This window comes from Quercus suber, unplaced genomic scaffold (assembly GCF_002906115.3).
Source record: "Quercus suber isolate HL8 unplaced genomic scaffold, Cork oak 2.0 scaffold_484, whole genome shotgun sequence".
Taxonomy (NCBI): domain Eukaryota; kingdom Viridiplantae; phylum Streptophyta; class Magnoliopsida; order Fagales; family Fagaceae; genus Quercus; species Quercus suber.
Genome location: NW_027069934.1, coordinates 83,399 through 104,445, shown reverse-complemented (window position 1 = coordinate 104,445; position 21,047 = coordinate 83,399). Strand labels below are relative to the sequence as shown.

The window sequence follows — 21,047 nt, the reverse complement described above, 5'->3', positions numbered from 1 at the left end:
ATAATGGCATATGATTGGGTCGAGTTCGGGTCAAATCTAAACCCAACCCAAACCCGACCTATGCTCAATCTTTTTTTTTTTTTTGAGAAAGAACTTGAAGTTTTTTATTCAATAATAGGTAAATCCGCCTAGTAAGCTGCAAAAATTTGGATAGGAATGTCCTCCATCCAAGCTGAAAAATCAGTGACATAACGTACATGTCTAGCTAGGTTGTAAGCAACATTATTCCCTACTCTACCAACATGTTGGAAGAAAATACAAGTAAATGAACGTGCCATCATTTAGGCATCCTGAAGTAGCAAACCATATGAAGCTAAAGAAGAAGGATCTCTCAATGCAACAATGACGATCGAGTCACCCTCAAGAATTGCTTTGTCAAAGCCTAGCTCAAGGGAGAATTCAAGTGCTNAGACAATGAATATTACCTTTCCATATATTAGACCTGAAAGCTAACATACAGAAGTTTTTAGAGACAAAATACATCATATGCACATCATGTGACATCATGATATGAACCTACTTTAGAAGGTGTGGATTTAGAAGGTGCATGCATGTTCTACAATATATAAGAAAAGGATTGAATACAAGGCGGACATCCTTCTTTTTCTCCCTCCTCTTCAAGATACAATGTATCCATCAACTAATAAGTGTGTTAGTTAATGTATTATAATGGACAATAATACTGAAATTCTTACGTATGTCCTCCATGTCTTGTGAAAGTTTAATCAGCTCGTACACAGTCACATGCATCAACTTCCCATGTTTAACATTATTAGAAAACCATAATCATTAAGTTAGATCCTATATATTATTTAGTTGGAGAGAGAGAGAGAGAGAATCAATACATAGAAGTATGGAACCAACACCACAAAATGCGACAAAGCCCTCAATTGAAAAAGAAAAATAAGATGCCCATGTTAAAACCCTTTTTTTTAAAAAGAGGATGAGAGTTTCTATAATACAGTTGGGCGTTGGTTATGGGGCTCCGTTTTTCTGCGACTCCACCAAATTGGTTGATCGAAGTATAAAAAGACAATCAATTCATTATTAGGAGAAGATGCCCAAAGGTGTAATTAATGTTAGGGTGAGGTTAGAGATAGTCCAATGATATCACAGAATCTGATTCTCCAACTTGGTCATAGTTATTTCAGTTACAACCTCCCACATCTACAGTAAACGACAATTCTACAATTTCATGACATTCCACCTACAATTTCATGACATTCCACCTGATATATGCCATTATGTATACTTCATCATGATAGTTATTTAACCATGAATAACAACCCTCATAGCTCATAGCTGTGTTTAGTGTCTTTTACATATACGGCTCTCCAGACGCATATAAGAAACTTGAAATCAAATTCTACTTATATCAAGATAAAAGGATCTATCTCTCTCCTTGTTTGTGCAGACCGTAACTTCAAATAATGAGCCTCCAATATTCAAACTAATAAGTGGTATCTTAAGGAAAAAAAGGAAAACTACAAGTGGAGATGGAATCAAGAAATAACATCCGTGATTTGATAACGAGGCCATGAATTCAAAAGCCCACAATAGTTCCCACGTAAAATGAAATCTCCCTTCAAATGGCGTTTGACAATCCTACTATAAGAGTCGGGAGTACAGTTTTGACTTGCTTAAAAATGATGGGGAAACAAACAAAGCAAAAATTCATGATTGAAGTTTGATGCTATCTTATACCACATTTGCAGAGCACTAATTTATAACCAACTACAAGCAGGATACAAGTTTTTATGATATTGGGTATTAAATAACGAAAAATTGTTGGAATAATTTGCTTTAAGCGCTTAAAAGGAACCGTTATGTCATGTTCATGTCAAGCCAATATATCATTAATTAGGCTTCTTGTTTTGTTTTTTTGTTTTTTTTTTACTAAGGTACTGTCAGTTCAACGTCAAGAAATAAAAACAAGCAAAATTATGAGAAAGAGAATGAAATTCAAACACATATGCCGCTGACTAACATGATATCATTACCATATAATATAATTCATACAACAATTCATAATGAATAATACCTGCAGTCAGTATCCACCCGGTTCTTGCATGTACATACTAATCTCCCGTGCTTCACATTCCCAAAAGATGGTAGGACTAGAACAAAATTCTCCATAACCTTCCAAGAACTAGGGTATGGAGTGAAGAGGACAAGAGGCCTTGACAAAAAGCACGTAAATAATATATACTGGAAAGTGTTATAGATGACCCAGCTGTATTTACAAACCACCAATACACTTCCGTTTCACCAGCCAAAAATCTACACCAACGAAGTTGAACCTACTTTGAATCTTTAGAAACAGAAACTGACGTCGTCTCAGGCCTGAAAATCAAATATTAACACAATTGGTTATTTCAGTAGATATCCAGAAACAAGCATGATGAAATACTTTCAAGCACCATTTCAACACAATTGACATGTGGCATTTCACTTCATTTTTGCAATAACATTCTAATTATAGAAAAAAACAATTAAAAAGCTTGTCTTTCTTTGTCAAATACAAATAGATGAAGAAAGTTGACAAGCTTGTTTTCATCAGCAAAATTTGTTGATCAACCAAGAAGATGATCCCAGAAATCATAAGACACAATATTATGCCATGCAAATATATTTATTTGTATGTCAAGGATAGAGAGAACAAGAATGAAATACAGAAAGGTCATAATAGATAACAAAGGTATTACATGGGCATAAATATCCTTCAAAGAATTTATCTGCAAATTTATTTGCAGATAAATTGTCGATGCCAAATACATATGAATCCAAAAAAAAAAAAATCCCAAACAGATTGATAGGCTCCTAAATAAGGAGAGATGCATTAAAAAAACAGGACAAATTATGCTAAAGTTCATAAAAGGATTGAAAGGAAGGTATATAAAATAAGAATTAAAATGGAGCATAATTAAACCAAGAAATAAGATAGAAATGGCTAAAAATAATTAATCGAAAGCAGTATAACAGATTGCTATGTACAGCCACATTAATGAATCATGGCTGGTCAGTAATACTGATAGAAACCAGAAGAGTTAGTTAAAAGAAGATGGCTACAGGTTGAAGCATAAAGGAAATTAGGCTCACAAACACACAGTAACTAAAGAGATGTCCACTAAAAGACATTTCAGGACCATTTTTCCTCTAGGCTATCCTAAAAAAGCTTATATATACCATATATGAATTTATGGTGGATGACTAACCTTAGTTTCTGCTCCAAACATCCTACAACGTGTCTCATAGCATAAATAGTCATTTTCTTCACCTGCTTCAAGCAAGACAACAGTCAAAAACCACAATACACAAGATTTATACTTGTGTCTAAAAAAAACTATTTCACATTATATAATTACCACATTCAGCCAACCAAACTACATTGAGCACAAACCAGGATTAAATGAAATTTTGATGGGCATCCAACTTAATATCTATCAACATATCTTTCCATATGGGAATGCTGCAATTCTCCTACAATTTATATTCAGTGGGCACAAGAGAAAAGCAATAAGGTAGGTGCCAGTGCATTGAGCACATAAAACATTTGTATGTAAACCAGTTTGGGTAGAATCAATAGCAGTGGACTGCAAAAGCTGGGTTTTCCTCGAGTAATACACCAATGGTTAGATCACAATGAGGGAAAGCAGAATCCAATATAGGTAGCAAAGTTTTGCTTGGACAAGGAGGGGCAAATTGCAATATAGGGATCTGGCAACAGTAATCAGGCAGTATTAATTATGTTTTTAAATAGCACTTACCAAAAACATATTTGATATTTTATTAAAAGCATATATTTATGACAAGCTTCATGACAATACCGCTGCAAAGAAAACTCACATTGACACCAGCAAATCACTAAGGTGCAGGTATGAAAAGGTATAAAGCGTAACAAATAAGAACTATAACAATGAACAGCAACATAGTTCACAGCATTACTCATAAGCTGCTCAACCACCACTGGCACCATTGTACAAGGAAGCACAAGTGGAAACATCCTACTAACATGGGGAAAAAAATCTTATAAACATTTATGGTCATATCAAACAGATAAATTCAATTACATACCTCCAACTTGTCCTCCTTCGCCCTATGATTCTGGGGAAGTGTACGGAATTCATCCGTCAAACGGATGCACTCACCAACATTTTCAGGTGAGACAAAATCGAGTGCAACCTTTATGCATGACTGAATAGAAAAGAAAAAAAATCATTAAAAATATATAAGTATTTATAGGTCTAGGGAAACAAATCTATAAATAGAAATCAATTTCATATGTTACAATCAACACCAAATTTAAAATGGAAGTCATGAGGCACACAAGCTCATCAATTAGAGATCTAAGTGTGTGTTTGGTTGGGGTGATTTGTGAGGAGACGGAAATAGAGAGGATAAAATAGGGGGTAATTCAAATAGTAAGGTTATTTGGTTGGGACTTGGGAGGGGGTGCAGGGTGATTTCTGGGATGTTTTCTTGTCTCCCTAACTTGGAGAGAAAATGGGGGAGGGAGAGAGGCTTAGATGGGAATTTACCCATCTGCTCCTCTCCTCCCTCCACATTAGTTTTTTCTTTTTTCTTTTTTCCTTTCAGTTTCAATCTAACGTTCAGTATTTATTTTCTAAACATTAGGGTTTTTTTTTTTGGCTTATAAACTATAAAATTAATTTTTTTATGTAATTAAGAGTAGAGTAAATTTATGCAAACTCATTTTCTATCCTCACATTTTTCATCAAAACAAACAAAATAGTTTTCCATCCCCCACTTTCCCAACCCCCCAAACCAAACACGCATAAGGGAAACCTAAATATTTTTTATCCCACCAAATAGAAAAAATGATATGCTATTCAACAATCACATAACCAATGAACTAATGACACTCTGCAGGACAGGATAACTTATAAATGACATGAATACAACCATGACATTGAGATATCATTCTAGTATTTATAGGCCACAATGTCAATGATAAGTGAAATATTAATTGCCCACATCCTAGTCAAACCGTAAAAGAGCATCACTAGAATAAGAGGCATGAAAGCAGAAGGGTGGACCACTAAAGACTAGAATGATTGATAAACCAAACTGTTTCCAAAAATTCTCGTATTTAAGAAAACATAAACCCTATGTTGCCAGCTTGGAATTCATGAAAGGTGAATAACAAATCACTGGTGCAATATGTAAACTATCCCATTTTTATATGCTAAACCATGGGGGGAGTGAAATAAACACCAAATGCAATTTACTTTACCTTTAAATTTCTTACTTGATGAGGACAGCCAGCAGGAATGAAGACAGCATCTCCAAGATTTTGGACAAATGTCCACGGTTCAATTCCTATATTATAGCATAGAACCATAAAAGTATGCCCAAGAACAGTTAGTCATCTTATGACAAAAAGGAATACAGCATTCAATCCAACTATCGCCGTTATATATAAGAAACTGACCATATTCCTCCTTGAGCTTTCTTTTGTGCTCCAAAGTCAGATAAAATGTTTGATCGTGTATAGGGTGAACAACCTATACAACCAAAAGATATGATAAACACAACAGAAATATGCCAAGTATTAACAAGAGTAAAAAAAATATAATAAAACACGCACGCACACACACACACCAGCAATTATGCAGATTATAAACCACAGTTAATGAATTCAATATGCTACATTTCCAATCAGAGACTACTTCATTCACCTTGCTTTGCCCAGCGGGTACAAAGCCAGTCAGGCCTATATCCTGCATTTTGTTACCCAATTTGGATTTCCCATGGTTCTCTTCTACAACAAGATTGAGCAGTAGGCATTTCAAGATGACTAGGTTTAAATCTTAACCATCGCATCTTAATTACTAAAACAACTTTGCCAGACACTTAGCAATTCCATTGAGCAGTGTCACATTGATTGACTCTTTAAGTAATTTATCACCACCATTATAAACAGAAAGTATAATGATAATAGTTAAGCAACAAAAAGAAAATTTTAGTATCCAATTGAAATTGAGAGACAATTACCTGCTGCAATGGACAACAATGGATGTGCCTAAATTCCCTGAAGTGCTTATTAAGATATTCCTGCAGCTTCGGAACATCTTGTCTCCGGAAAATGTCCCAGATGGCACCACCCTGAGAAGCTTCTAACCTGTCCAACTTCTTTCCAGGAATTGTAGTATCACTCCCACCACTGTTTTCTTGGTCCACTTTTGCCTCTTCATTCTTTTCCAGCTCTGATCCACTTGAAAGGTCTTTCCCATTCAACCATGACTCACCACAATCACCATTAAGTTCAACAATAGGATCTGCCCGTTCAACAGTTATACCAGTGTTTTGATCCCCAGATCCACCACTAATATTTTTATCATCAGCAGTAACTTTAGAAGACCCAACAACAGATATATTAGTCTCAACCTTTTCATCCACAGCTTGAAAATCTCCAAATAATTCTCTTTGGTCTTGCTCAAAGTGCCTCTTTTTCAATTTTTCTATACTCTCAAGGTTCTCCTTTTTAAGTGGCACTTCAGCAGTATGTGTCAAAATATTTACCTAATTCAGTGAATTAAAAATAAAAAAAATTAGATCATCAAACAGAAGTTAAGCGTCAGCTATATTTGTGGATTAATGTACGTAAGCAGTTCATTACTTGACAAAAAAGGGAAGAAATTGCAGGAAAAAAAAAAAAAAAAAAAAAAAAATCCCCCTTCCAAACCAAACACACATGAAGGAAACCTAAATATTTTTTATCCCCCCAAACAGTAAAATAGATATGCAATTCAACAATCACATAATCAATGAACTGATGACACTCAAATTGTCTTTGTAGGACAGGATAACTTATAATTGACATGAACACAACCATGGCACGGAGATATCATCCTAGTATTTAAAGGCCACAATGTCAATGATAAGTGAAATATTCATTGCCCACATCCTAGTCAAACAATAAAAGAGCATCACTAGACTAAGAGGCAAGCAAGCAGAAAGGTGGACCACTAAAGACTAGAATGATTGATAAACCAACCTGCTTCCAACAATTCTCGTATTTAAGCAAACATTCACCCTACATTGCCAGCTTGGAATTCATGAAAGGTGAATAATAAATCACTGGCGCAATATGTAAACTCTTATCCCATTTTTATATACAAAACCATGGGGGGAGGGAAATAACACCAAAAGCAAACTACTTTACCTTTATATTTCTTACTTGATGAGGACAGCCGGCAGGAATGAAGACAGCATCTCCAAGATTTTGGACAAATGTCCACGGTTCAATTCCTATATTATAGCGTAGAAGCATAAAAGTATGCCCAAGAACAATCAGTCATCTTATGACAAAAAGGAATACAGCATTCAATCCAACTAGCGCCATTACTATATAAAACACTGACCATATTCCTCCTTAAGCTTTCTTTTGTGCTCCAAAGTAAGATAAAATGTTTGATCGTGTATAGGGTGAACAACCTACACAACCAAAAGATATGATAAATGCAACAAGACTGTGCCAAGTATTAATAAGTAAAAACACACACACACACACACACACACACACACACACGTGTATATAATATATATCAAATAAGTTCACTGATTTAAACACCAGCAATTATGCAGGTTATAAACTACAGTTGATGAATTCAACATGCTATATTTCCAATCAAAGAGTACTTCATTCGCCTTGCTTTGCCCAGCTGGTAAAAAGCCGGTCAGGTCTATATCCTGCATTTTCTTACCCAATTTGGATTTCCCATGATTCTCTTCATACAACAAGATAACAGAAATTTTAAAATTATCAAGACTTTTTAGGAATAAAGCTAAGATAAATACATGTGTCAAAGAGAAGAGCAGTAGGCATTTCAAGATGACTAGGTTTAAATCTTAACTATCACATCTTAATTACTAAAACAACTTTGCCAGACACTTAGTAATTTTATTCCAGAAGGTTGTTTGAATCAGTAAAAGGAACAGAGAAATAACTTCACTTCCACTAGTGCCTAAGCTGTGTCACATTGATTGACCAAAAGAATATAGTACTCTTTAAGTAAGTTATCACCACCATTATAAACAGAGTATAATGATAATAGTTAAGCAACAAAAAGAAAATTTTTGTATCTAATTGAAATTGAGAGACAATTACCTGCTGCAATGGACAACAATGGACGTGCCTAAATTCCCTGAAGTGCTTCTTAAGATATTCATGCAGCTTCGAAACATCTTGTCTCCGAAAAATGTCCCAGACAGCACCACCCCGAGAAGCGTCTAACCTGTCCAACTTATTTCCAGAAATTGTAGTATCACTCCCACCACTTTTTTCTTGATCCACTTTTGCCTCTTCATTCTTTTCCAGCTCTGATCCACTTGAGAAGTCTTTCCCATTCAACCCTGACTCACCACTATCACCATTAAGTTCACCAACAGGATCAGCCAGTTCAACAGTTATACCAGTATTTTGATCCCCAGATCCATTACTGATATTTTTATCATCAGCAGTAACTTTACAAGACTCAATAACAGAAATGTTATTCTTAACTTTTTCATCCACAGCTTGAAAATCTCCAAATAATTCCCTTCGGTCTTGCTCTAAGTGCCTCTTTTTCAATTTTTCTATACTCTCAAGGTTCTTCTTTTCAAGTGGCACTTCAGCAGTGTGAGTCAAAATATTCACCTAATTCAGTGAATTAAAAATAAATAAAATTAGAACATCAAACAGAAGTTAAGTGTCAGCTATATTTCAATCCCTTGTATGTGCATCAAAGGAGTCACAAACAAATTACAAGATATATGCAAGGATTAACAGCAATAAGATTGGGAACCAGTCTAATATGTCCCAAAGTTAATCACATACTAATATTCAAACAAAACAAGATGAAGGAAATAAGATAATTTGATTTCAGTTATCGGAGTGGAATTCTAAAACAATGGAAGCTACTTCCTAAGCACGTTACCTACCACAGAGCAACAGTGCAAAAAATTGATCACAAAATTTAGCATAATAAAAATACAGGCAGTACAGTAAGGGGCATACAAAAATCCAACCCCATCGACCCAAACCGGCTGCCAGTGATGACCACCGAAAGTGTCCACTCCAGTGATCAGGGAAAAAAAAAAATTGCAAACGGAAGGCACGGCGGTGCGGTGATCAATTGAGATTTAAAAAGAGAAAAAGCAAATGGCTAAAAAAACACCGTTGTATAAGTTTATAACCTAAATACCCTCAGCCTCTCTAGTCTATATCAGTTCATTCCTCACTCTCAACAACATATCTCCCTCAGTCCCTCACTCTCCTCTCATTCTCTCACCTCTCAAGCCCTCAATGTCTCAGTCAATCTCACCGGTTCCCTGCCACTGAAGCACACTCACCCTCTGATACTTACATCCAGCCTTACTGTAAGCTTTTTTTCCCCTGCTTGTAGGTATGATTAATTTTTCTCTTTAAATATGGCATGTGGGATTGATTGATTTTTGTGGAATAAGAAACTTAGAGGGGGGTTTTTTGTGTGAAAGAAACCCTAGCTAAAATTTGGAGATTTTTTGATGTCTTTAATGTTTGCATTAGGGGTGTCCATGGGTCGGGCCGAGTTGGGTTTGTGCCCAACCCAGACTCGACCCGATAGACTCGAGTGGGAGAAATCAAAACTTGCAACCGACCCGTGTGGAGTTTGGAATCGGCCGGATCGGTTCTTGTCGGTTTCGGGTTCGCTACAAGGGGTCAAATCTGGCCGAATTTTGGCCAAAATCTGGCTGGATCTCGACAGATCTGACCGGATCTATCGAGATTTGGCCAATATTCATCCATATCCTTCGAGTTTGTGCCCAAATCTTGCTATATTTGTTGAGATCTAGCCGAGATCTCATTATATCGACGGAGTTTTGAGTTTAGTCTTACCGGTTTTTCGCTGGAACACGAGACTCGAACCGAGATCTCATCATTTGTCAATGAATGTTCACATTGGGTGGGCTGAGACTTTTGAAGTGTTCACCGGTAACCAAAGCGTCATTTGACGATGAAGTTCACATCGGGCGGGTCAGGTTCTTCGGTTTCTTGGCAGTTAAACCGAGACTCGAACCGATCATGTCGGGTCTTCACGCCGGAGACCTGCAGCCGACCAAACCACCGCTCAGATCGGGTGGTTATCGGGTTGGAGATCGTCAGGCTGGTCGGATTCGTCAGGTCGGGCGGGTGCTGGACAGCCCTAGTTTGCATAATAACCAATGCACTGTGTTGTCCCAGCTGATAAGAGAAAGAGCTCACCAACCAGGCCATTATAAGAGCATTAGCATTGGAAATGTTAATGCTATTCTATTTTACAATTCTAAAAACCCACAATTCTATTATACCATACCATTTTACAATTCTTTCACATCCCTAACTTCTATTTCTTTCTTTTTGCCATTAAAATAATATATCTACCTAAAATAATATTTTTTCTCACCCATCTCTCTCCTCTCTCTCATTTTCAGCTCTCTTCCCTCTGTAATTTTGCCGGAGCCTTCATTTCCCATAAAACCCAAAACTCGGCTTCAATAAAACCCAAAACTTCATTCGTTCCTTGATGAGCTCGTACTCGCATTGCTCCGGTTGTGGATCGTGGGTCGTGGATTGCGAATTCGTGATATGGGTTTCGCTATGCTCGATGGTTGTGATCCGGTGGGTTTTGTCATGCTTGATGGTTGTGATCCGTGGATCGTGAATTCGTGATATGGCGTCGCCGTGTTGGTTTCGCCGTACTCGATGGCGTGATATGGTGCTGGGTTGCAGGTGGCTGTTTCGGTTTTTGGGTTGGCATGATATGGTGCTGGGTGGCTGTTTCGCCGTGGTGCTCTGTGGCGTGATATGGTGCTCTGTGGTGCTGGGTGGTTTTTGGGTTCAGCGATGGAGAGACAGAGACGAGAGATGAGAGACAGAGGAGAGAGAGTCAGATAAAATATATTATTTTGGATACAATACTTGCTACAATGCAATTCTATGTTTAGAATTGCACTGTAGCACTATTGCAAAAAAATTTGCAATAGTGTTGTTTGCAATCCTCTGATGCAGCTGGTTTTGAGACCAAAAATACTAAATATCCCTGAGATTTGGCTTTAGCATTTGCCAATGCTAATGCTCAACCAATGCAATTGCCAAAAATAAAAAGAGGCCAGCCGAACTGCACCATGTACTCCCCTAAGTCCAGTTAATAAAACATTCAGGCCATTATATATTAAGACACAAGTAACTAAGAAAGCCCAGTTACCCTTTCTTGGTGAATGATCACACCAAGAATTTAATTTCAAGTATACATAATTTTATACTTAAGAAATTGATGGATTAATATACGCAAGCAGTTCATTATTTGACAAAAAAGGGAAGAAATTGCAGGAAGGAAAGGGAAAAAAAAAATTCCCAAGAGAAATGTTAAATGTAAATACACAAGCAATCAGACGGACAAAATATGATCGTCTCCTTTTACTTCAACAATAGTCAATACCATGTCAAGAACGCAATGCGGAGGATAGGGGGCAAGTAAAAGGCATGATTAACCAATCCAAGCCTCTAAGTAGAGTAATAGACTAAAATCCAAAACCCTTGATTTTGTACCTATTTTATTAAGAAAATTAAATCAACTTTTAATGAAAAACAGAGTCCATGCATAGATGACTCAGCACCAATAGCATTATGACAATTGGACCAAGATGACTCAGCACCAAAATCAACTATCTTTATTCATTTGAAGTAGGAGTAACAAAAAGAATGAAAAGAAAACCAGGTGTGACAACATCATTCTTATCTAAAATGGGTATACACATCTAACATTAAACCCAACACCTGACACAATCAACTTTGTCACACACTCACACACACACACACACACACACATATATATATATATATATAAATTTTTTTTTTTTTAAATGATCAAGAGTCTAAATGATCTCTTCCTCCTCCTCGACAGAACCATTCAAGACCTCTTCTTTCTTTTCTTCCTCACCTTCGTCATTCAAAAAGCCACCGTTTTGCTCCTTGTGCTGTTCATGATTTTTCAAAACTTCTTCCTTTCCCTCCTCCACAACTGTAGGTTTCCTTCCGTGACACCATTTCACATTCACAACCTCTTCCTTCTTTTCTTCCGAAATTACTTGGTTGTTTCCCTCCTTCTGCTGATTGGCTAAAACAGGATGATTTTCCTTTTCCTCTGCGGAATCTGGCTTTCCGTTCTCCTTCACCTCTTTAGGTTTCCTTCCGCGACGCCGTTGCACATTCACAACCTCTTCCTTCTTTACTTCCAAAACTACTTGGTTGTTATCTTCGTTTCCCTCCTTCTGCTGATTGGCCAAAACAGGATGATTTTCCTTTTCCTCAGCAGAATTTGGCTTTCCATTCTCCTTCACCTCTTTAGGTTTCCTTCCACGACGCCGTTTCGCAATCACAGCCTCTTCCTCCTCAGCAGAGTCTCGCTTTGCTTCCAACTTAGGCTGTCTTCCACGACGCCGTTTCACATTCACAACAGCCTCTTCTTTCTTCTCTTCTTTCTGCTCATCAGCCAAAACAGCATGATTATAGACAAAACAAAAACCCATCTCAATTTAGGTTAAGTCACAAGGTTCTTACCATTAAGGCCATCAAGTCAGATTGCAACCTGAACCTGTTTCATAAGACAATAACAAAGGAAACAGCATTAGAAACCCGACAAACCCCATATATAAATAAATAAATAAAAGCCAATTCAAACATTCAAGTTTTCAAAACTATATTCTCAGAGATTCAAAAATAAATAAAAAGCCAATACCATAAAAAAAAAAAAAAAAACATCTAGCTTTCTAAGTAACCCTTTTACATACAAACTCAGAAACAAAAACCCAACACAAGAACTCAATGACCCATAACAAATAGACAAACCCAGACCCCAAAACAACCCATTTATCCTCTAAGAAACCTTTCAACAAACAGCTTGCCTACCAACATTCAATAATCATCAACATATAAAAAATAAAGAAAACCCAAATTCTGCAATAACCCATAACAAATAGAGAAACCCAAATCTACCTTTTGAGAACAGAACCTTGTATTAAATAAATAAATAAATAAATAAAAACCCTTCTTTCTTGTTATTACTTTCTGGAGGAAGAGAGAAAGAAAGAAAGACAGAGAAGAGAGAAAAGAAAGAAAGAAGTAAAGAGAGAAAAAGAGGAAAGGAAAAAGAACCGCAGTCGTCTGACTGTGGCGGTAGGCGGTGACAGCCTTCTGAACCGGTGAAGAAGAAAGAGAAGAAGCAGCGAAGGAAGAAAGAAAGAAAGAGAGAAAAAAAAAAACAAATGGGCGGGCTTTGCTTGTGTTTTTTGAATTTAAAATGAAGACATTTCCAAAAATAAAAAATTGGCGGAATCGACGGATACCATGGGTCCGTTTGGATAGCACTTATTGTTGCTGAAAGTTGCTGAAAACTGATTGTTGCTGAAAACACTGTAGCAAAATAATTTTTAAATGTGTAAATAGTGTTGTGGGACCCACTTTTAATATTAAATATTGCGTGAACAGTGCGTGAACAGTGCGTGAACAGTGCATGAACAGTGAATTTTGTCCCCCCAAAGTCAAAAATGCCGGCCAAAAAAAAAAAAAAAAGGAGAAAACGTGAAATGCAAAACGCGCCGCAACAAACCGGGGAATCCAAACACTCACCTAATAACCACTCTCTAGTCTTAGATAGGTGGACCCCAGCTTATCCGTACAAAACTCAATACAATTGGAGTGTATGATATACGTGCGATAGATTGAGAGTGNGGATCTCGACAGATCTGACCGGATCTATCGAGATTTGGCCAATATTCATCCATATCCTTCGAGTTTGTGCCCAAATCTTGCTATATTTGTTGAGATCTAGCCGACATCTCATTATATCGACGGAGTTTTGAGTTTAGTCTTACCGGTTTTTCGCTGGAACACGAGACTCGAACCGAGATCTCATCATTTGTCAATGAATGTTCACATTGGGTGGGCTGAGACTTTTGAAGTGTTCGCCGGTAACCAAAGCGTCATTTGACGATGAAGTTCACATCGGGCGGGTCAGGTTCTTCGGTTTCTCAAGCAGTTAAACCGAGACTCGAACCGATCATGTCGGGTCTTCACGCCGGAGACCCGCAGCTGACCAAACCACCGCTCAGATCGGGTGGTTATCGGGTTGGAGATCGTCGGGCTGGTCGGATTCGTCAGGTCGGGCGGGTGCTGGACAACCCTAGTTTGCATAATAACCAATGCACTGTGTTGTCCCAGCTGATAAGAGAAAGAGCTCACCAACCAGGCCATTATAAGAGCATTAGCATTGGAAATGCTAATGCTATTCTATTTTACAATTCTAAAAACCCACAATTCTATTATACCATACCATTTTACAATTCTTTCACATCCCTAACTTCTATTTCTTTATTTTTACCATTAAAATAATATATCTACCTAAAATAATATTTTTTCTCACCCATCTCTCTCCTCTCTCTCATTTTCAGCTCTCTTCCCTCTGTAATTTTGCCGGAGCCTTCATTTCCCATAAAACCCAAAACTTGGCTTCAATAAAACCCAAAACTTCATTCGCTCCTTGACGAGCTCGTACTCGCATTGCTCCGATTGTGGATCGTGGGTCGTGGATCGCGAATTCGTGATATGGGTTTCGCCGTGCTCGATGGTTGTGATCCGGTGGGTTTTGTCATGCTTGATAGTTGTGATCCGTGGATCGTAAATTCGTGATATGGCATCGCCGTGTTGGTTTCGCCGTACACGATGGCGTGATATGGTGCTAGGTTGCAGGTGGCTGTTTCGGTTTTTGGGTTGGCATGATATGGTGCTGGGTGGCTGTTTCGCCGTGGTGCTTTGTGGCGTGATATGGTGCTCTGTGGTGCTGGGTGGTTTTTGGGTTCAGCGATGGAGAGACAGAGACAAGAGATGAGAGACAGAGGAGAGAGAGTCAGATAAAATATATTATTTTGGATACAATACTTGCTACAATGCAATTCTATGTTTAGAATTGCACTGTAGCACTATTACAAAAAAATTTGCAATAGTGTTGTTTGCAATCCTCTGATGCAGCTGGTTTTGAGACCAAAAATACTAAATATCCTTGAGATTTGGCTTTAGCATTTGCCAATGCTAATGCTCAACCAATGCAATTGCCAAAAATAAAAAGAGGCCAACCGAACTGCACCATGTACTCCCCTAAGTCCAGTTAATAAAACATTCAGGCCATTATATATTAAGACACAAGTAACTAAGAAAGCCCAGTTACCCTTTCTTGGTGAATGATCACACCAAGAATTTAATTTCAAGTATACATAATTTTATACTTAAGAAATTGATGGATTAATATACGCAAGCAGTTCATTATTTGACAAAAAAGGGAAGAAATTGCAGGAAGGAAAGGGAAAAAAAAAATTCCCAAGAGAAATGTTAAATGTAAATACACAAGCAATCAGACGGACAAAATATGATCGTCTCCTTTTACTTCAACAATAGTCAATACCATGTCAAGAACGCAATGCGGAGGATAGGGGGCAAGTAAAAGGCATGATTAACCAATCCAAGCCTCTAAGTAGAGTAATAGACTAAAATCCAAAACCCTTGATTTTGTACCTATTTTATTAAGAAAATTAAATCAACTTTTAATGAAAAACAGAGGCCATGCATAGATGACTCAGCACCAATAGCATTATGACAATTGGACCAAGATGACTCAGCACCAAAATCAACTATCTTTATTCATTTGAAGTAGGAGTAACAAAAAGAATGAAAAGAAAACCAGGTGTGACAACATCATTCTTATCTAAAATGGGTATACACATCTAACATTAAACCCAACACCTGACACAATCAACTTTGTCACACACTCACACACACACACACACACACACACATATATATATATATAAATTTTTTTTTTTAAATGATCAAGAGTCTAAATGATGTGCAACATCAAATTTGGTCAGTTACGGCATCGACTCGGACTCAAATCTGTAAAATGTGTGATTAGCAGTTATTGACATCCATGCAGTGTTTACAACATGCCAATCTTGACCCAACTCAACTGGCCCTCACACTTCAACCTATATAAACTCAAATAAGCATTTTTCATGCAGTACCTCAACCAAACAGAAGTTTTCCATTGGGAAAAAAAAAAAAAAAAAAAAAACAAATTGAGCATGAGTTGCAACATGACCATACATACCGCATCAAACATGTTGCAATGAAGTTTGGTGACAGAGTCCCCACGGCCAAGCTCCTGAGCAACTCCATACTAAAAAAAAAAAAAAAAACATCTAGCTTTCTAAGTAACCCTTTTACATACAAACTCAGAAACAAAAACCCAACACAAGAACTCAATGACCCATAACAAATAGACAAACCCAGACCCCAAAACAACCCATTTATCCTCTAAGAAACCTTTCAACAAACAGCTTGCCTACCTACATTCAATAATCATCAACATATAAAAAATAAAGAAAACCCAAATTCTGCAATAACCCATAACAAATAGAGAAACCCAAATCTACCTTTTGAGAACAGAACCTTGTATTAAATAAATAAATAAATAAAAACCCTTCTTTCTTGTTATTACTTTCTGGAGGAAGAGAGAAAGAAAGAAAGACAGAGAAGAGAGAAAAGAAAGAAAGAAGTAAAGAGAGAGAAAGAGGAAAGGAAAAAGAACCGCAATCGTCTGACTGTGGCGGTAGGCGGTGACAGCCTTCTGAACCGGTGAAGAAGAAAGAGAAGAAGCAGCGAAGGAAGAAAGAAAGAAAGAGAGAAAAGAAAACAAATGGGCGGGCTTTGCTTGTGTTTTTTGAATTTAAAATGAAGACATTTCCAAAAATAAAAAATTGGCGGAATCGGCGGATACCATATATAACCAGCGCAACCTTCTCCTTTTCGAGATAAGCTTGATGAAATAACAAGGGAATAGAATTGAATTAAGTAATGAATAATCTTTATTACTAGAAATAGAAAATATTGTAATGAAATAATTATTCTTTTTAATAAGTTTGATTATTACATATAAAAAGCTTGTAAATGATGATGTATAAAGAAACTATTTTTGAAAATATATTAATTTTAAAACCTATTATATACATTAAAGAATAGATATTACATTCATCTTAAATAGGAATAAATATTTTTCAATTTAAAAAATAGTTATTCCAATATAATAACTAATCCATGTAATAAAGATGCAACCAAATGACCGAATTGCTATTACACATGAATAACTATTTCATTACAAGAGCTATTACAACATACCAAACGTACCCTAAATGAATGGAAATGAATGAAAATAAATGGAATGTAAGTAATCTTATTTGGGAGTAACATAGAGAGAATAGAAAGCTGATACTGGTTTCCCTTCTTCCCCTTTTTACTTTCTATTCTCCCCCTCTTTTTCTTTTGAACTAAACCTGTTTCCTTTTTCTTTTTTTTCTTTTTTTTTTTTTCTTTTTTTTTTTTTTTAAAAAAAAAAAAAAAAAAAAAAAAAAAAGGAGAAAACGTGAAATGCAAAACGCGCCGCAACAAACCGGGGAATCCAAACACTCACCATATATAACCAGCGCAACCTTCTCCTTTTCGAGATTAGCTTGATGAAATAACAAGGGAATAGAATTGAATTAAGTAATGAATATTCTTTATTAGTAGAAATAGAAAATATTGTAATGAAATAATTATTTCTTTTAATAAGTTTGATTGTTACATATAAAAAGCTTGTAAATGATGATGTATAAAGAAACTATTTTTGAAAATATATTAATTTTAAAACATATTATATACATTAAAGAATAGATATTACATTCATCTTAAATAGGAATAAATATTTTTCAATTTAAAGAATAGTTATTCCAATGTAATAACTAATCCATGTAATAAAGATGCAACCAAATGACCGAATTGCTATTACACATGAATAACTATTTCATTACAATAGCTATTACAACATACCAAACGTACCCTAAATGAATGGAAATGAATGAAAATGAATGGAATGTAAGTAATCTTGTTTGGGAGTAACATAGAGAGAATAAAAAGCTGATACTGGTTTCCCTTCTTCCCCTTTTTACTTTCTATTCTCCCCCTCTTTTTCTTTTGAACTAAACCTGTTTCCTTTTTCTTTTCTTTTTTTGCAGGAGTTGATACAGGTGTTAGCATTTCTGAGTTTGTGATTCCTAGGGGGGCCGTGGGATTTGTTCAGGTTGCTGGTCTTCAAACTACCCAGAGGGCTGAAGGTTCCTTAGTTTTTATAGATGGTGATACAATGATAGGGGAGACTCCAGGAGTGGTTGCTTTAGATCTTGCTTCAAGGCTTTCCACCTTTCTGGCCCGCTTTGATCTTCTGGAATTTAATAGCCTCCCTGTTAGCCACTTTTATCACTTTGGGCCCTCTTATAAGAATTTCTTACGCTTCTCCGTGCCTGTGGAGGGTCTGCCGTTGCTAGAAGGTTTATTCAAGAGTCATAGAGATTTAACCAGTGATTTTAGGGGAAGTGTATTTTTAGGTAACATTTTGATGGAGCTGCTGTGTGCCATGCTGATTTCCTTGAGAGATTCTTCACTAGATTCCTTATCTAAAGAAAAGCTCTTAGAGTGGAGAGAAGTGGTGCACGACCTTTTAGAAGTCAAGTTCAACTTGTCCTTCTTGCTGAAGCACTTGCGTTTACTGGCTCATAGGCTATTCCAGAGACAGGCTTCCAGGAGTATAGATGCTGAAATTACTGCTGCTGAGAAGGCCCTGGCTCGTTCTCACAAGGTCTTGCTGAAAGATTATTGAGAAACTCTGAGCTTTAACAATGGCGGACAAAATCACAGAGAAGAAGAGAGAGAAGGGAAAGTGAGAGAGAGAGAGTCTGTGATTGAATGAAATTGATTAACCACACTAACTATAGAAGTGTACATCAATACATATATATATACAAGATCAAGTTAGCTTAAACTAACTGCTTAACTGCCTAACAATAATTCCGTAAAGATTGGAAGCTGTTAATCCCAATTACACATGTGATCTACATGACATCATCTAACTCTAACTTCCAGAGAGTTCTTCTTGCTTCCAGAAATATCTGCACTGACTTGATGAAATAACAATTCAGCCTTCTAGTGTTTAAACGGTATCGTATAGTTTAATGACAAACGATGCCGTTTAGATATAAAACATAATACAGCTGTTAGTTTTGAAAACTAGCCGTTAGGCAATTCTTTTAACTTCTCTTCACTTGCAAGATTTGAAGGTTAAAAGGCAGAGGGTTCTTTCTTCTTCAACTGTCTCTGGTATTTCTCCAGATGGTTCTTTGTTGGTTGGCCTCATTCCCTAGCTTTGTTTTGCTGGTTTAGATGTGTGCAAACAATTTGGGGTTGTATAAGCTTTTTTTTTTTTTTTTGCTGCTGCTGGAACACTATTTCTTTCTTTTGTGTAGATCAGTGTTTTTTTTTTTTTTTTTTTTTTTGAGACTGCTTCTAAGTGTTTGTGTTTCAAGATTGCTTCTAGTTTCTTAATGGCATGTGGATTTGTTTGTTTGTTTGTTTGTTTTTTTTTTTTTTTTTTTTTTTTGCATCGAGTCCTGGGCCATGGTCCCCTCAAGTTTTGCTGTAGGTCCTGGGCCAGGTACCCTTGTGGTTGTTTTGCTGCGCAAGTACTGAACTAAGTACATCAGGCGATTTCTTTTTTTTTTTTTAGACCCAGTTCATGAACTTGGCAAGTCTTTTTTGTCAAATACTGGGCTAGATATCCTGACCATTTTCTCGGGATCTTGGATCATGTATTTGAAACTAAATGTGAGATAGGTCCTGGGCCGTGCATCAAATATTATATATATTTTTTTTACCTTGACCCAGGTATCCTCCCCTAATTTTGTCCATGCTTAGTATTTTAGAATTTAAAAGAGATTTCATTGAATTAAAACACCATTACCATTCAAGGAACACAACAAAAGTCATCAAAGATAGTAAAGACCACAGAGTGTCCTTCTACCATATGTTCCTAAACAAAATTACCTAAACAAGAATTCATAAAAGTAAAGAAAATGATGAAAACACTTAGTAGGTTGGAAAGTCGGCAAAGAATCCCAGCGTACTGAGATCTCGCCATTCTTATGCATAGTACTGTTTCAGCCACTTCCCATTTATGGGCTCTGTCAGGACTGTCCCATCTTCCTTTGTAAGGTAGTAATATCCACTATTATGAGCTTCTCTAATGATGTAGGGTCCTTCCCACTTTGGGGCAAATTTGGAGGGTCCTGGCAGGTTCCTCCTTACATGCTCCGCTGTCCTTAGTACCAGCTGCCCTTCAGTGAAAGTTCTTGGGTGTATTGCTTGCGCGTATGCCTTAGTCATTCTCTGTTAGTATCTCTAGCTTCTCCTCTTGGCCAATTTTCTTTCTTCCTCTACCCCCTCTAGGTCTGCTAATCTCCTTTCATAGTTTGTGCCCTTAGTGTCCTCCTGGCTTTCTTCAAGTACTATTTTTGGTGTAGGAACAACTAATTCCACAAGGCTGATAGCTTTCGTCCCATAGACTAGGGAGAATGGTGAGAATCTCGTGGCTGTTTTCACAGAGCTCCTGCATGCCTAAAGTACATCTGCCAAGTGGTCACTCCACTTTCCTCCATACTCATGCTTCATCTTTTTAAGGATCTTTAGTATTAGTCTGTTAGTAGCCTCAGCCTGGCCATTTCCTTGTGGATAGTATGGTGTAGACCTTCTATGCTTGATGTAATATGCCTCAGTCAACCCCTTCATGTCTTTGTTTATGAACGGGGTCCCGTTGTCACTGATCAATCTTCTAGGGATCCCAAACTTTGTAATGATGTGTTCTCGAATGAAATTTTCTACTGCTGCTCCAATGACCTTTTTCAAAGGGATAGCCTCTACCCATTTTGTAAAATACTCAGTGGCTGCTAAGATCTATATGTAACCATTGGATGGGGGTTTATAGGCCCTATGAGATCAAGTCTCCAAGTGTGGAAAGGCCATGATGTTGTCATAGCTTGCAGCACATTTGGGTGGGTATGAATTGCATCTCTAAGGACTTAACAGGCATGGCAAGTTTTGACTAGTTCCT

General features: G+C 37.0%; 2 protein-coding genes across 2 annotated transcripts; both read right to left on the bottom strand.

Moving 5' to 3' along the window:
• Window positions 1-1,973: 1,973 nt before the first annotated feature.
• LOC136063078 (lysine-specific demethylase JMJ25-like) lies at window positions 1,974-16,380 on the bottom strand. The gene is made up of 8 exons (XM_065762959.1): window positions 16,360-16,380; window positions 16,182-16,250; window positions 8,132-8,659; window positions 7,386-7,458; window positions 7,187-7,272; window positions 4,075-4,194; window positions 3,216-3,277; window positions 1,974-2,343 (listed from the first exon to the last, which is right to left on the bottom strand). The coding sequence occupies exons 1-8, from the start codon at window positions 16,378-16,380 to the stop codon at window positions 2,301-2,303; spliced, it is 1,002 nt and encodes a 333-aa protein (XP_065619031.1). The 3' UTR covers window positions 1,974-2,300.
• On the bottom strand, window positions 11,899-13,305 carry LOC112018887 (uncharacterized). Its single transcript, XM_065762980.1, has 3 exons — window positions 13,019-13,305; window positions 12,584-12,617; window positions 11,899-12,504 (listed from the first exon to the last, which is right to left on the bottom strand). The coding sequence occupies exons 2-3, from the start codon at window positions 12,593-12,595 to the stop codon at window positions 11,899-11,901; spliced, it is 618 nt and encodes a 205-aa protein (XP_065619052.1). The 5' UTR covers window positions 12,596-12,617; window positions 13,019-13,305.
• Window positions 16,381-21,047: the final 4,667 nt, after the last annotated feature.